Consider the following 13,122-nt stretch of genomic DNA (forward strand, 5'->3'; position numbering starts at 1 on the left):
TCTTGGTTCCACTGAGCCTGCACCTAGCAAGCCCATCCTTTACAAGGTCCCTGGCCAGCAAGTGGCCCTGCTCCTGTTCCAGGAGATCCAACTATCCAGAGAGGTAAGTGAGTACCCGAACAGCCGGCCAGATGCCCCGGGAATGGAACACGGGCACGCTTCAATCCCCTAAACATTGTAATCATTCACCGGGCTTCTCCCTGGGTACTGCCTTTCTTTACTTATCCCATCCCAGCTTTACCCCCAAGCACTTCTTTCCATCTACGGGGTCCTTAGATCCACCACCACAGCCTACTTAAAGGTGAAGAGGATCTGAGAGCCAACTCCAGTGCTGAAGGGACCTAAGAGAGGGTAGACCAAGAAAACCCCCAAGGAAAGAGTAGGCCAAGGCAAAGATCAGACCAAACTGCCAAGACTCTCCTAACAGCATTTGAAGGAAGAGATAGGCAGGTGCCAATGCAAGAATTCCTCCAACAACCTGAAAAGCAACGTAACCCCAGAATCCAGCAAACATACAACAGGAATACTTGAACACCCTAATCCAGAAAAAGTAGAAGAGAGACTTTAAACATAACATTATGAAAGTGTTAGAGACCATTAAACAGGATGAGAAAAACTCATCTAAAGAAATGGATGAGAAAACTAACAAAAAGTTAGAAGAAATTAATAAATCCCTCAAAGATACCCAAGAAAACCAAGAAAAAGCAATCAAACAGGTAATGGAAATAGTTCAAGACTTGAAAATTGAAATGGAGGCATGAATAAAACACAAATTGAGAGAAGGCATGATATTGAAAATCTGGGTAAATGAACAGAAACTATAGAGACAAGTATAACCAACAGAATACAAGAGATAGAAGAAAGAATCTCAGATGCTGAAGATACTATAGAGGAACTAAATATACTGACCAAAGAAAACAGCAAATCCAACAAATTCTTAACACAAAACATCCAAAAAATCTGAGACACCATGAAAAGGCCTAAGAAGTAGAAGAAGGAGAAGAATTATAGCTCAAAGACCCAGAAAATATATTCAACAAAATTATAGAAGAAAACTTTCCCAATCTAAATAAGGATATTCCTATGAAGGTACAAGAAGCATACAGAAAGAAGAATACAGAAAGAAGGATATTCCTATGAAGGTGCAAGAAGCATACAGAACACCAAATAGACTGTATCAAAAAAAAAAACCCTAGCCATATAATAATCAAACACAAAACATACAGAAAAAGAAAGAATATTAAGAGCTGCAAAGGAAAACGGTAAACCTATCAGAATTACACCTGACTTCTCTACAGAAACCAGGAAAGCCAAAAGGTCTTGGATAGATGTCCTGCAGACACTAAGAGACCATGGATGCAAGCCCAGACTACTACACCCAGCCAAGTTTTCTTTCACCATCAATAGAGAAAACAAGATATTCCAGGATAAAAACAAATTTAAACAATACGTATCCACAAACCCAGCCTTACAGAAAGTAATAGAAGGAAAATCACAACCCAAAAAAGCCAACGACACTCACATGATTCAAACATCTAATAGCCCTCCACCAGCACAGCTCAAAGAAAGGAAACACACAAACTCTACCACCAAAAAATAACCAGAGTTAACAACCACTGGTCATTAATATCACTTAATATCAAAGGACTCAATACACCTATAAAAAGTCGTAGATTAAGAGGATGGATGTGAAAACAGGATCCAACATTCTGCTATTTACAAGAAACACACCTCAACCACAAAGACAGACATCACCTCAGAGTAAAGGGTTGGGAAAAGGTTTTTCAATCAAAGGGACCTAAGAAACAAGCAGGAGTGGCTATACTAATAGCTAACAAAATTGACTTCAAACTAAAATCAATCAGAAGAGATGGAGATAGATACTTTATACTCAAAACAGGAACAATTCATCAGGATGAAGTCTCAAACCTGAATATCTATGCCCCTAATATAAAAGCACCCAAGTATGTAAAAGAAACATTACTAGAACTGAAAGCACAAGGGTTGTACCTAACTATAATAAATGCCAAACTCTTTTTATGAAGTTATAGTTACCTTGATTCCAAAACCATACAAAGACTCAACCAAGAAAGAGAATTACAGACCAATCTCACTCATGAACATCGATGCAAAAATTCTCAATAAAATATTGGCAAACCAAATCCAAGAAGACATCAAAAAATTATCCATTACGATCAAGTAGGCTTCATCCCAGAGATGCAGGGCTGGTTCAACATACAAAAATCTATCAATGTAATCCATCATATGAATAAACGGAAAGAAAAAAACCATATGATCATTCATTAGATGTGGAAAAAGCATTTGACAAAATTCTACACCCTTTTATGATAAAGGTCTTGGAGATGTTAGGGATACAAGGATCATATCTATATATAATAAAAGGAATATACAGCAATCCAACAGCTAATATCATATAAATGGAGAGAAACTCAAAGCTGTTCCATTAAAATCAGGAACAAGACAAGGCTGTCCTCTCTTTCCATATCTCTTCAACAATAGCAATAAGACAACATAAGGGGATCAAGGGGATTCGAATAGGAAAGGAAAAAGTCCAACTTCCATTATTTGCAGATGATATAATAGTGTACATCAGTGACCCAAAAAACTCTACCAAAGAACTCCTAAAGCTGATAAGTAACTTTAGTGATGTGGCAGGATACAAGATCAACTCAAAAATATCAGTACCCCTGCTATACCCAAAGGACAGAGAAGAAGAGAGGGAAATCAGAGAAACTTCACCTTTCACGGTAGCCACAAATAGCATAAGGTATCTTGGGGTAACTCTGACCAAGGAAGTCAAAGATATATTTGACAACAACTTTAAGTCTTTGAAGAAAGAAATTGAAGAGGATACCAGAAAATGGAAGGTTCTCCCTTGCTCTTGGATTGGGAGGCTCAACATAGTCAAAATGGCAATTCTTCCAAAAGCAATCTGTAGATTCAGTGCAATCCCCATCAAAATCCCATCAAAATTCTTCACAGAACTTGAGAGGACAATAATCAACTTTATATGGAAAAACAAAAAACCCAGGATAGCCAAAACAATCCTATACAATAAAAGTACTTCCAGTGGCATTACAATTCCTGACTTCAAACTCTATTACAGAGCTACAGTCATGAAAACAGCTTGGTATTGGCACAAAAACAGAGAGGTTGACCAATGGAATCGAATCAAAGACCTGGATATTAATCCACAAACCTATGAACATCTGATTTTCGACAAGGAAGCTAAAAGTATACAATGGAAGAAAGAAAGCATCTTCCACAAATGTTGCTGACATAACTGGATGTTATGTCATAACATATATATATATATATATATATATATATATCACCGTGATAGATATATTCATATTTATCACCGTGAACAAAACTCAATTCCAAATGGATTAAAGACCTCAATATAAATCCAACCACAATGAACCTGATAGAAAGGCAAAGTGTGAAGTAGAGTGCAACACACGGGCACAGGAGACCACTTCCTACTTATAATCCCAGTAGCACAGACAACAAGAGCAACAGTGAATAAATGGAACCTCCTGAAACTGAGGAGCTTCTGTAGGGCAAAGGACACTGTCATTAAGACAAAAAGGCAACCTACTGAATGGGAGAAGATCTTCACCATCCCCTCATCAGACAGAGGTCTGATCTTCAAAATATATAAAGAACTCAAGAAACTAGACATTAAAATTCTATTAACCCAACAAAAGATAGGGTACTGAACTTAACAGATACCATCTTACACCTGTCAGAATGGCTAAAATAAAAAATTGCTGGTGGAAATGCAAACTTATGCAACCACTTTGGAAATCGGTGTGGTGGTTTCTCAGGAAATTGGGAATCAATCTACCTCAGGATCCAGCAATACCACTCTTGGGTATATACCCAAGAGATACCCAATCATACTACCAAAACATTTGTTCAACTATGTTCATAGCAGAATTATTTGTAATAGCCAGAACCTGGAAACAACCTTGATGCCCCTCAATGAAAGAATAGATAAAGAAAGTATGGAATATATACACATTAGAGTACTACTCAGCTGTAAAAAAAATAACATCTTGAAGATTACATGCAAATGGATGGAAATAGAAATCACTATCCTGAGTGAGATAACCCAGACCCTAAAAGATGAATATGGTATATACTTACTCATTAGTGGACTCTAGCCATAAACAAAGGACATTAAGCCTAGAGAAGTCAAATAACAAGGTGAAGCCAAAGAAAAACATTGTTAGATCCTCCTGGAAATTGGAAGCAAACAAGATCGCTGGGCAAAAGTTGGGGGCGTGGGAGTAGGGGTAGAGGTGTTCTGGTTTTCTCTGAAGGATTCGTATACAATTTTCTTCCTAAGAATTTCAGTTTTGGAGCCAGGACATGAAATAAAATTTTCAGACTTTGGTGGCGTAACTTTAGACAATAAATTTTCTGAAACACATTAAAGTGTTTATGTCTTTTTCTGTGAATCATTTGAGGAAGACTACCACAGTATGAAAATTACTCTGTTATAATAGAGGGAAATAAACAGGCTTTGCACAATTCAAAATACTACAGTCCGTGTAATGACAATATATAGTATCATTGAAAAAACCAGGCTAGAAAGAACACATGTAAGTTTTAATATTGTTGATATTCTTACTCACCTACCTTAATGTACACTTAAGAACATGTTCTTGTCAGTTTCCCTTATTTTAGGTTTATAGAAGTCTATATTATGTCTATTGGCGTCACATAATATTTATAAGAAATTTCTACTAATATTCAGTGTTGTCTCATTTGGTTAAAGATGCTAATAATGTTACACTATACACATGTATGTACATTTTTATCAACAAAATATCATGATAATTGTGAAGTGATTGCTGATAATTACAATTTAGATATACCAACTGGAAAAAGATCAACTGTAGCACTTTTATTTTGTTATCTGTGGTATATACTGCAACTCCATCTGAAGTGAAATTAAAATTGAAGTGAAAGGTATACTCTCTAGTTTTCTAAAACAATAGAAGATTTCTTTATATTCCATGGAGTTAATGTTGGTGGCATACACTTCATTCTTGCCAGTATCACATACAATTATGGAGCACATCATGCAACAAAGATTTGATGCAGACTTGACATTATTACTTTCACAACATGGGTTTTGTTCTGGTCATATCTTACATTTTTACAGAAAATGGTTGTGTACGTTCAAAAAATGATCCCCTTTGAATATATACATACACTAAGAGACTAGGCATCAGAAAGCATCTCCTTAGTCCTTATCTGTGGAGAGCATAATTTTGAAAAATTGTCTAATTTTAATCAAAGCTGGGATAACTAAGAGGGGGTTAGTCACTTTCTGTTTTCACAAATATGTATCAATTAGTATCACCTTAAGCAGAAAAAATCCCTAATTAATGTCCAAAGTAATTATCTCCACCATTTTCATTTGGATCAGAACATACAACAAGTGAATTTTCCCTTGGGACAATTTCAGGAGGCAAATATAGGTCTAAATGAGGGGAAGACTGTCTCTACACAATATGGATGTCTTCATAAGCACACATTAGATATGTTTTCTTTCTGATCGGAAAGAAAATTTTGAGTACGGTAAATTATCTCATCTCTTTGATATTCTTTCATAAGGTAATTCTTAAAATATTTCTGGTTATCTCTTTTTAATTATACCCCTATGTGTGGAATTGAGAATGATTTCTTTGTCCTCTGTCATTATTAGAGGTCAATTAAAATATTTTCTCCACCTCTCCTATTTCATGTATTCTAATATCTACATCCAGAATGTCATCATTCTTTATCTGATCATACATAAAATAAAGTACTGCTAACATTATCCAAATATTCCCTACTTCTTAACTGGATAAAATATATTTTAAATAAAAGACTGAATAGTAGATAAGATAACTTTCAGCATAAAAATAAGAGTAAAAATAAAAGCAGGTTAATTGGAAATTGTGAAAATCAGATTTAAAATTTCTGCCAATCATTGTCTGCTGGGACAAGAGAATTAATTTTTGTAGGAATGAGTCCCCTAATTTTCTGTCAAATGCCAAGTGGTCAGTTCTGAAACCATATGCAACTACAAAAATAGACTCAACAGATTTTATTTATATGCTTTTGTGCATGCACATACATATATAAACCATGTGTGTAGCAATAAACATCAAAGAAAACGGGCTACACAGTTGAGAAGTAGCATGGAAAGAATATGTGGGACACTTCGGAGACATTTGAGGAAGGAAAAGGAAGAGGGAAATGTATGTGATTCTACTCCAATTAAAACATATTTAAAAAGTAAAAAAAAAAATACAACCAAAAACAGAACAAACATATATAGTAAAAAAAATCCACAACACAGCAATCTGCCAACTAAGCAAGGTATTACAAACTACTACTATTAAGAATGTTTTATTTCTATGTGATGTTTGAGAAGCTAGTAAAAATGGTATCAAATATTACAATAGCTTAAAGATTGTCATATATTCAATTTAATAGGGGGTTATTTAAACACATAGTCATCAGTATCTATCACATACTATCTTCTTAAGTTGTGTAATTATGACTATAACCATAAATACAGAAATTCAAATATCGATACTGTTACAAAGTTTAGTATTTTGATTGAAGGCCAATCAGTACAAAAAACAACATTGAAAAATAAATAAAATATTAATTTGCTTTTAGATTCTTAGGATGATTGTTCAGTTTGCTTCTGTTCATTAATTTTTTATTTATTACATGTAATCCAATAGTAGATTTTCTAGGAGAATTCTTGCTAATTTAGATTCAAGAATTACAGAGACATTTTAACAAACAGTATATTTCATTAGGTCTTTGAAAATACTGATAGATCATGGGCAAAAAAAAAGAAGGGTGAAGTAGTTGTTATGATCCTGAAAAACAATTTGCATATTGAATGTGTCTTTTCCATATTTATATTTCATAGTTGCCAAATGGGTATATCTCAACTGTAGCAAATATTTTAAAGAAAGGTGATTATGTATGTGTGTGTAAATATCTATAAATATGTTTGTGCAAATATATAATATGTTCCAATAAATACCTATGTGCAAATATGCACACACACAAACACACATTATGCACAGATATATATTACACAATGATTTCAAATGAGAATTAAAAATCCTTGGCCTTAAATTTACAAGTAAAATTTTTTCAACATACAGTTAATTTGGATTCTTCTATGGCTTAATGGTTATTATGTGTATACTTTACTACGTATTTTCATAACCCATCATTAAATTGAATGGTTAACAATCTTTAAGCTATTTTATTATTTGGTACCATTTTTACTAGCTTCCCAATCATTACAAGGAAACATAGCAGTCTGAATAATATCATTAAAATAGGTCTGTTAAAGTATGGTCACTTCTATGTATCAGAAAGTAGCTATAAGATACTTTGCATTCGCAGAGGCCTGATACAATAGTGTCCTACATCTATAATACTAGAGGAGATTGTTAAAAGGCATTTCTTGAGACATGGTTCTACTTTGCAGGAGAGGTCCCAAAGCACAGTCTGACATAGCTCTGTAAATGATTACTCTCTCTTAGTGAGTACAGTTCTCTCATGATTTTCAAAAGTGAGCTCAACAAACCCAACACCAATAGATATGCCAAAATGGAATGGGAAAAGCCCAAGAGGCTTTAACAAAGAATCACTGCCGATCTAAAGGATACTGAGAGTTGGAGAAGTAGACTTCCTAAAGAAAAAGAATGTCAATTGGTTCTGCCACTCCAAATGGCTAACCCTGAACATATGTACAAAAAACATCATACAGACTAAGCAGTTTATAACTAGGAATATGTAAATATATATATGCATATATATACATACACACATAAACACATTTTTATGTAAAACACACATGCATATATATCTATGTATATGTATGCATTTATGCTAAAACAAAAAAGAAGTCATGAATATGAAGGAGAACAAAGAGTATTTGGAAGAATCTGGAGTTAGGGAAGGGAAGGAAGTAATGTTATATTTATATCATAATATTAAAAGTTAAAGAAATAATAAAAGCAAAACCAAATAATTCAGATTGACCAGAAACTTTTTGATAGGTTAAAAAATAAAGTTTCAAGGAACAAGAATTCTGCTGTATAATTGGTGTATTTTCCTTAGATATTTGGTAAATCTCTGAAAGGCATGTGTGTTTACTTACCTGCCATCATGCTCCTTATAGCAGATGGTTATGTTACCCGACATTTTCAGAACTTTCTTGGTTTTCATTCTTACTCCTCCCCTTTCAGTCCTTAGAAAATGGTAATGTAAAATAATTCTGATGATGAATTCAGGGTTTTATTGTTTATCTGATTTAGGATAAAATAAAGTTGAAAAGCAATGTGAGAGTCAATGTAGTGAGCTGAAATGGGTAATGACTACCCATTATCAGGCTTGAGTATTGTCCACTAGATCAGTTTAAGCCCCCTGCTTGTGCTTTGATATGAGTAAATGTTGGTTACTGAAAGTATAATATCATACTCATCAAAAGATGGCAGTTAAAGAACAACTATGCTTGCTTGTTTATGCAATTTATTCTGCTCTTTAAAAGAACAAAGATGATCAGTAGATAAATGAAAAAATATACTGATGATAGATTGACGACAAATGATATATTGCTCATGTCAGGAAACTATAATATTTCAAAATATAAGGACTCTCAAAATGAGTTTATGAAACTTAAGATCAAATTTTATACTGTTAAGATTGAACTAATTGTGATTTTCAGAGCTCAGATCTGAATATGCTTTGTCGTGTTCTTTGGTCAATCTGTTCCTACAGGTATTTGCAGTAGTATTTTGTTAATCAGTTTAGTTGAATAGATAACTTCAATGATATACATTTATTAATGAACAACTGTGAACTTGTTTTTTATTTTTGTTTGTTTGTTTTGTTGTTTGGTTTCTCAAGACAGGGTTTCTCTGTAGCTTTGGATCCTGTCCTGGAACCAACTCAGATAAGGCTGACCTCGAACCCACAGGGATCTACCTGCTTCTGCCTCCCACATTCTGGGATTAACGGTGTGCGCTTCCACCACCCAGCTTGTGAACCTGGTTTGTACATTTTAGCCTGGTATCTATGTACATCTTATATGGTGTTCTGTTCTTTCTGCTTCCTCACTGAGTTTTTCAAATCATTTACTTTATAGTTTTAAGCTAAAATTTAAATTTACCAATGCCACAGAAATAATTCTACTGATGCCCAATGAGAAAATTAAGTATGCGGCCAAAAATTTTAGCATCCTATCAGACCATTTGCACTGTTATTCAAACGCAACCCCAAATCAGTTTCCAATATTAACTCTTATTTTCATTGTGGAATGTTATGATTGCTAGTGACAAATTCAGACCACTTATTTAAGAAACCGCATATTTTGCTTTGTTTTGTTTTTTTTTTTTTGTTTTTACATTGCTGTCCTGCTTCTCTGTTGCTCTGTTAAATGAAAAACATTCCTGATAGAGTGTATGGGTAACTGTCACACCCGATGTTTCTCTTCATGGGGAGTTGCTCTTGGCTCATTAGCTTTCACTTGGGCAGCAGTGTCACTCATAGTTGCCTTAGATTTCTCTTTATATGTATGTATTTTTATCTCGGTAAGTTTCAAAGTGAATGTTAAGTTCTATAAAGGGAGTAGCCTTCCTTATATGGCTAATTCCTAATCTTCCTTGATTTGTAGATCACTTCTGAGGACTCACTGAGTGAAATGGATGGAGGCAATCAGTCTGTGGTGTCAGAATTTGTACTTTGGGGACTTGCCCGCTCACAGAGTGTTCAGGTCATACTCTTTGTGATGTTTTTGGTACTTTATCTGCTCATCGTGTCTGGAAATATTGTTATCCTTGTTTTAATCACCACTAACCCGCATCTCCATTCTCCCATGTACTTCTTGTTGGCCAATCTGTCCTTTGTCGATATGTGGCTCTCTTCTATTACTACTCCAAAGATGATATCAGACTTTCTCAGGGAAAACAAGACCATCTCATTTGCAGGATGCATGTCCCAAGTTTTCTTTGCCCATTGCATTGCTGCAGGAGAGATGGTGTTGTTGGTGGTGATGGCTTATGACCGCTATGTGGCCATCTGCAAACCACTCCACTATTTCACCATTATGAACCTGAAAAGATGCATTGGGTTGGTGTTGACTTCCTGGACCACTGGCTTTATACATGGTATAAGTTACATAGTCGTGATTGTCCGGTTACCTTTTTGTGGCCCAAAAGAAATTGATAGCTTTTTCTGTGATATGCCATTAGTAATCAAGTTAGCATGCATAGATTCTCATTATTTACATACATTAATGAATGCTGACTGTGGGGTTGTGGCTGTAACATGCTTCATTCTGTTGCTCATTTCCTATACATATATCCTTATCACTGTTCGGCAGAGCTCTAAATCTGGTGCATCTAAGGCCCTGTCCACATGCAGTGCCCACATCACAGTAGTTATGATATTTTTTGTACCATGTATTTTCATCTATGTGTGGCCACTCAATATCACCTGGTTGGACAAATTTTTTGCTGTGTTTTACTCTGTTTTTACACCTCTCCTAAACCCAGCCATTTATACACTGAGAAATAAAGAGATGAAAAATGCTATGAAAAGGTTCATAAGCAACTTTCTCCATTACAAAGGAACTTCTTTGTAGGCAGACTTTCTTTCTGTCCCTTCATTTCCTAAATAACAGACACAAAGGCTTAATCTTAATTAGAAATGATTGGCTGATAGCTCAGGCTTATTACTAACTAGATTTTACAACTATAATTAACCCATTTATATTAATCTATGTTCTGCCAACATTGGGTCAGAATTTCCACATAAGACCTGACCTAACTTAGGAAAGGGTTCTAAACACACAAAAACTGAGTCAAACTTGACTTCTTGGAAACTGCCCTTCCATATGTAGGCTGGCAGCAAGTAAAGTTGTAGCTCCATTAAAAGAAGGCTTCCTGCTTGGCTCATTGCTAGCAAAAAAAAAAAAATGTGTTCCACTTTTTTAAGAGGCCCTGCTGCCAGAAATGGGGCTTATGAGTAGCAGGTGATGTACTATTTGGATGCAATGTGGACCCAACATCTCCCAAAAGTTGGGGTAGTAAATGTGAATCTTGCTGGTACTTCTGCCATGAAGCTAGGTTCTCTAGGAATCCATCAGGGTAGAGACAGCCACCAAAACAGAGGCAGAAGTCCTAGCCATGTGGCTTAGCAGTTTAAAGGCTCATGTGGTCATAAAGAGATAGTAGACACACAACAAAGACAATGTCAGACAGAAAAAAAAGCCTGTAAACAGATTGCAATATATTTAAAAATGTACAAAGGCTTGGGAGAGAAAAAAATGATAAGGTAGTCATACAAAAAGAAATGAATGATTTTAAAATAATAAAATAAAATTGTTAAAAAAGGAAAAAAAAGTAATATAAAAGGAAAAAACACATAAAGATGGGAAATACACAGAGAGTCTTGGTTCTGCATGTTATTGGGTTGTCTTTAAATTTGTTAGTTACTAAGAGACACTGGATTATAATTAAACCAGCCTATATATTTTAAAAATATCTTGACTTCAAAATATAAGTCAAAATGTGTGTTGCTTTTGGGGAGAGGCTATGCTTTTACTTCTACAGGAAACAAGAAGATGTGGATTCATTCTGGGTTAAAGAAAATCAGGTTTGATCAGGGAAGACACTCAGAAAACTGTATCTACAGGACACATAATGTACATTTTACCTGTTCAAACAGAAAGCAAAGCAAAACAAAAAAATTCAGTCGACTCGTGCACAGCACATATTTATACTTATAAAGTATGCTACCTTTGAAAGTGTATATATTTTCAGGACAAGAGGACCACATACCAATAAAAATTGTAGTGCAGGTAATCCAGCATTTCAAAATGCCCCTGTTATTGTCTCCTCAAATTCTGCATTAAAAAGAGCTTCAAGGCTATTGACTGAGATAGTACAATGTTATGGACTACACCAGCCAGGATTTCATTATTATCCCAGTTTTCTCAATGTTCCCCTAATGATACCAGCAGTCAGACAATAGCACATTTAGAGAACACAATGTCTACATTTCCAAAAGATGGATTATGGATGTTTGTTATCATTTAAGGGGAGGGAGTTGGTTACAACTTGCCATTGGTCATAATCAGACAAAAGGCTTAAAAAGATTTAAATTGAAATATCTCTTTATAAATAAAAAGAGGATATGATATAGAAATAAGATAAAAGTATATTTTAATCTACTTTAATCCAAAAACCACAACTCTTAATCTTAAAATATTTTACATTGGTATGGATTTTTGTTTTTGAAACAAAATTAAAGTTAATTTCATTATTCTATGTGTACATTTCTATTCTTGCTTTGGGTATTGTTCTTATGTAGCTCATTTAAAAGTGTAAAGTATATAAAAATACAGGGTAGTAGTTAGTCATCTATAGTTATCAAATTTATAGTCACATTAGGTATGTTTTCAAGGTTAAAGATATTTTACATAGATATATGGTCTTTAAACACTTCAAAGACCTACAGAATATGGCATTTAAAATATTTTAATAACATGAGGCTATTCTTGACAGTGCAACATGTATGCTTCTTGCAGCTACAACTTGCTTACTTCATTAGAATATGACTAACACTGAAGAACCTCCAAATGGAGTTTGTTTTGATTACCATGGCATTGTAGTATAGTTTAAGCTCATGTCTAATAATCCAAGAACACTTTCCTATTTGCTCAAGGAGGCTTTGACTATCTTTTACTTCCTAATTATTCTTGTTGGTGACCATTGTTATATGATTGATGATTTCTTTGGAAGTGTTATTCCAGTATTAGTTGTGGATTTAAGATAGGTCTTGGCTTCTAAAGTTAGGTTGTTAGTTGAATTTTTAAAAATGAGTTTTCAGACCATTTGGCTAAAGTTCCAAGGAAGGACAGTGAGTTGGAGGTGTAGTGAGATTTTTGTAGCAAAGTGAAGAGAATAATAGGAGAGGTAGGACTGCATCCAGAACTGGTCATTTGTGCTTAAGGCTTGTCAGTGAGGGTCCTGGTACAGGGTGGGGTGAGCAATGATGGAG

General features: G+C 34.7%; 1 protein-coding gene across 1 annotated transcript; it reads left to right on the top strand.

Moving 5' to 3' along the window:
* Positions 1 to 9,757: 9,757 nt before the first annotated feature.
* On the top strand, positions 9,758 to 10,702 carry LOC130881007 (olfactory receptor 4K3-like). The gene has a single exon (XM_057780186.1). The coding sequence runs from the start codon at positions 9,761 to 9,763 to the stop codon at positions 10,700 to 10,702; it is 942 nt and encodes a 313-aa protein (XP_057636169.1). The 5' UTR covers positions 9,758 to 9,760.
* The last annotated feature ends 2,420 nt before the right edge of the window (positions 10,703 to 13,122 follow it).

Source organism: Chionomys nivalis, chromosome 9 (assembly GCF_950005125.1).
Source record: "Chionomys nivalis chromosome 9, mChiNiv1.1, whole genome shotgun sequence".
NCBI classification, from domain to species: Eukaryota; Metazoa; Chordata; class Mammalia; order Rodentia; family Cricetidae; genus Chionomys; species Chionomys nivalis.

Excerpts from the sequence above, each read along its gene's own strand:
- LOC130881007 (XM_057780186.1), top strand. The coding sequence starts at position 9,761 with ATGGATGGAGGCAATCAGTCTGTGGTGTCAGAATTTGTACTTTGGGGA.